This window comes from Brachycentrus maculatus, unplaced genomic scaffold (assembly GCF_059751285.1).
Source record: "Brachycentrus maculatus isolate JH-2025_06_01 unplaced genomic scaffold, ASM5975128v1 h1tg000342l, whole genome shotgun sequence".
NCBI classification, from domain to species: Eukaryota; Metazoa; Arthropoda; class Insecta; order Trichoptera; family Brachycentridae; genus Brachycentrus; species Brachycentrus maculatus.
Genome location: NW_028281091.1, coordinates 566,967 through 571,641, shown reverse-complemented (window position 1 = coordinate 571,641; position 4,675 = coordinate 566,967). Strand labels below are relative to the sequence as shown.

The following is a 4,675-nucleotide window of genomic DNA, read 5'->3' as shown; positions in this document are numbered from 1 at the left end:
ATATATATATATATATATATATATATATAATATATATATATATATATATATATATATAAAGATGTTTATTAATTTATAATTTAATAATATAATAATAAAACCCTTATCCGCACCCCAATGGTGCATAGGGCACTGCGTCATATAAACGCAGTGTTGTCTTGATCGTTTACACATGAAGGAAAGGTGATCAGCCCTCCGCTTCAGGTACCAGTCCAGGGTAATATGAATAAATATGACAGTGAAAAAATCACTTATATTGATTTTACCCCCGTTGGGAATCGAACCCGGGACCTCCAGAACGGTAGCCGAGCGTGCTGACCATTACACTACGGAGGCAGACAATTTATAATTAACCAAATATTATATCCCGCATCGATTGTTAGTTTTATTCTTGAAGTTAAACCAGTTTCAAATTTATCATTGTCAGACGGCGTAGTGAAACTGGGTCACACACGCGCGCTTTGATTGCTTCCGAGTTATGTCTCTGGCAATACAGACACTCTGCCTTTGCGGACATTCCTCGTTTGATCTGGAGCTTGCGGTATCTGGACGTACCCAACATATCATAGTCATACAGGAGAAAGTGACCCACTGACAAAAGGTAAAATGTTCAGGAGGGCCATTTAAGTCACTTTTGCTTGGCAACAAAATAAACATCAATGCAGTCTGTCATTGTCAAGTCAATATATTATACTTACAAGTTTATAATCGCTTTGGGATTATTTCAGGGCAATATTAAGCTAGTAAGATATCAAATAGTCAATGATCACGTTTTTGTAAGCAAATGCACTTGGTCACTTTCTCCTGTACAACTACGAAATAAATAAATAAAACAAAATGTCCACCATTCTACCCACAATTGGCGTTGTGGTCCATTATTGACTGTGTGTGTCGTATCTTTCCGGAGCAGTGGAGCCGTTCAAGTTTTTTTTACCAAGTCAATATATTTTACATTCAAGTTTAAAATCGCCTTGGGATGTTTTTCAGGGCAATATTAAGCTAGTAAGATATCAAATAGTCAATGATCACGATTTTGTAAAAATGCACATGGCCACTTTCTCCTGTATGACTACGATATGGTTGTTCCCGTTGCAGGGAGATGCTGCTGTGTCGGGTGAGCCTCGGCTGGAGCTTCGAGGTGGAGCAGGCCAAGAACAACACGGCGCACGCGCCCCCCGGGTACCACTCCATCACGGGCGTGCCCACGCAGGGCGGCCTGGCCTACCCGGAGTACATCGTGTACAAGGGCGACCAGGTATTCACACCACCGAGGAACGTCAACAATCCCTGCCTAGGGGAAATATCTTCCGACCAACCAAAAACAGAATAGCGAAAGGTCAAAACGTTTGATACCATATATAGCTGCTTGCAATCAGAGGGTAGATAGTACTTGAACATTTAAAAACAACATAAATTACAAATTGATGATAATAAGGAAGGCAAAGAACGAAGGGAGTTTAGGGAAGGAGGTAGAGGGAGGAGGTTTTATTTAATATAAATTACAAATTGATGATAATAAGAAAGGCAAAGGAAGAAGGGAGTTTAGGGAAGGAGGTAGAGGGAGGAGGTTTGATGGACAGTTAGGGTACTAATGATAGATAGTAATGTCTCAGACGTTTCTTGCAAGTTATTGGAGAAGGTGCATTTGTTTACGCGGAGAGGTAATTCATTCCATAGTCTGGCCGCTTGGACAGAGGAGGAATTACTGAAGAATGATGATTTCTTTCTTTCCTTCAAACACTTTGACCTTTGACTTACTTTAATTCATTGCCAGATCATTTTCCATACATACACCATACATTTTTGACACTATTAGCTGCAAATCCACGCTATCTGCTATACACTAGACGGTTTTCAATATTCCAGATGGTATTTTTCAGGCGCTGCCCGAATATGTCATCACTTACAAGCTGTTGCCCCCTCCTCCGACCGTCTAAAAGAGCTGCAAGTGCCATCTGCCCAGTTGCAGAAATGGCCATCTACGAGTGTTTGCAGCAGCAGCAGTAGCGCATCATTCCTATCGATACACCATCGTAACATTTTTGGGTAATATATCCAAAATTAAACAAGGTTTGATTGCTGAATTCTACTTTTATTTACATATATCGCTCACTTCTTTCAACGTCGTATATCAAATATCGTCAATTTTCAGTAGTGCAATGTTTCCGGAATGCCCAGAAAATGTACTATATCCCAGCAAAAGCGGCATATTAATAAAATAATCCGGGTTCGAATCATCGATACAAATAAAAGGGTCACTGCTAAATAAAAGCTTTCTAAATTCAATCATAGACGGCTATTGTGAACTTCACGAGATGGATCATATATCGCTCACTCCTTTCAAGAATGTCATAAATCAAAAATCGTCAATTTTCAGTTGTGCATGTTTTCGGAATGCCCAGGAAATGTACTATATCCCAGCAAAAGCGGCATATTTAAAACTTAATATTTACCCGCTACAGGGCAGAAAGTGTTGTTATTGCATTTTGAAGAAAATGTAATGTTTAATTATTTTTTTTAAATACACAACATATTTTTCAAATGGAGAAAAAACCTTCAGGTTTTACCTAAAAAGATCTGTTGCACAGTAAAAAGTTTAATAAGTGGCTTGATATTTATTTTTAATACATTGTATTATATTTTTAAATATGACGTTTTTGATAGGAGTATGCGATGTATGATAATACATGACGCGTTTCCTCTTATTAAGACATTATCAAACACTCACCTTTAAGGTGAGTGTTGGATAATGTCTTATTAACACATTGTAGTCGGGCGCTTCGAACAATAGACTCTAGCCTGTAGCGGACGTTTTTCGCGATTAGCGCAAAAATATATCGCTTTCTTAAAATTGACACAATTTCTAAACCAAATAATATTTTCGATTGAAATTTTCAAAGAAATCATATATGACATTTGATCATCAAAAATAAATTATAATCATAATTTTTAATTAAGTATTCCGTATTTCACAATTTAAGAAGCATTGTAAACTCTAAAAAATAGTCTTCCCCTCCGAGGTATCATTCCCTATACAATGCTAATATATTCAAATAATAAAATACCAAACAGTAAACAAAACAGTGCGAGCGGTATGAAAAATAGTCCAATACGTGAAATGACTCAAACTAAACTGGAGATGGAGATCGCATAAAAACTCTAGATTTCTGGGGACGCCTTTACAAGCGACACACTAGCCAATCCGGACAAGGCATCTCAAATAACTTCATCAGACTGTTGCCTAGCACCCGGGTAGCAGATTACCCATCAACGCGTTTTATTTCACGCTGATAACAAACCCGTATATTGCCGTTTCCCGCCGATAACCGACAGTCGACAAAAACGGCATTTGCCGTGTCCCGCAGTTGGCCGACAGTCCGCGAAAAACGGCAAATGCCGTGTCCCGCCGACAACGTGTTAAGAGGAAACGCGTCTCATATTATATATAAATATATATGTAAATAAAAGTAGAATTCAATCCAATAACCATGTTTAATTTTGGATTTACTACCCAAAAATTTCAAATGGAATTGTACCAACTGTCTGCAGTTACAATAAATGAACTTCCTTAAGTTCATCAATGTATTAGCTTCATAATTTTATAATTTATATTTAAAAATTTAATAAATCTCCATATTTTGCACTAAAATTACTAGTTGTTTTACTGCCTAAATATGTTTTTCCTCGTGAAAACTAGAAATGTATTGTACCATTTTATGTCTGTTTTGTGCTGTATCCTAAAATCTGGCGGTGTCAAAAGTCTGCGTAATCGGAGGGCATGTATGACTAGATGTATGGATGTGAAGGATGTGAAGGAGGCGAGGAGTGTATGTCAGGACAGAAGAGTGTGGCGTTCCATCCTCTCTGCCTACCTCTGCGGTGAAACGCCGTGATGGTAGTAGTAGTAGTAGTTGGTGCTGTATGCAATTTGGCATGGAATTCAATTTGTTTTGTGCTATAATGTGGCATGGAAATCAATTAGTTTTGTGCTATAATGTGGCATGGAATTCAATTTGTTTTGTGCTATAATATGTCATGGAATTCAATTTGTTTTGTGCTATAATATGTCATGGAATTCAATTTGTTTTGTGCTATAATAATATGTCATGGAATTCAATTAGTTTTGTGCTATAATATGTCATGGAATTCCATTTGTTTTGTGCTATAATGTGGCATGGAATTCAATTTGTTTTGTGCTATAATGTGGCATGGAATTCAATTTATTTTGTGCTACAATATGTCATGGAAATCAATTTGTTTTGTGCTATAATATGTCATGGAATTCAATTAGTTTTGTGCTATAATGTGGCATGGAATTCAATACTCACGTTAGAGGATCAGTATGTTCTCTCCCACTCTGATCCGCCTGAGAGCCGATGGGAAGGGTAACGAAATAACGAAAGATTCAAGATTTTCATAATCATTTTATTGGAAATGTCATCTTTTTTACAATTACAATATGCTGTCTTTACAAAAAACACAATTCCTCATTTTTTTCAGGGTGGGGGAAATTGTCCTAAAAATGTTTTCAATCAATGTACACAATATAAATATATATATATAAAACTTTCTTTAAAAACTGTCCGCACACGGCGAAGCCTTCTCTGTCAATTCCAAACGCGGAGACTGTATTCGGCCGCTCATCACCCGGCGTGGAACCACCATCATGTTGAGA

At 37.3% G+C, this 4,675-nt stretch overlaps 1 protein-coding gene across 1 annotated transcript; it reads left to right on the top strand.

The window, feature by feature from the left end:
- The first annotated feature begins 1,065 nt into the window (after positions 1–1,065).
- On the top strand, positions 1,066–3,649 carry LOC148303889 (poly [ADP-ribose] polymerase tankyrase-like). The gene is made up of 2 exons (XM_088269243.1): positions 1,066–1,255; positions 1,881–3,649. Exons 1-2 carry the CDS (start codon positions 1,100–1,102, stop codon positions 1,935–1,937), a joined length of 213 nt encoding a protein of 70 aa, XP_088125369.1. The 5' UTR covers positions 1,066–1,099; the 3' UTR covers positions 1,938–3,649.
- Positions 3,650–4,675: the final 1,026 nt, after the last annotated feature.

Coding starts and splice junctions, on each gene's coding strand:
- LOC148303889 (XM_088269243.1), top strand. CDS start 1,100: ATGCTGCTGTGTCGGGTGAGCCTCGGCTGGAGCTTCGAGGTGGAGCAG. Junction 1,256..1,880: donor TCGTGTACAAGGGCGACCAG/GTATTCACACCA, acceptor GGTATTTTTCAG/GCGCTGCCCGAATATGTCAT.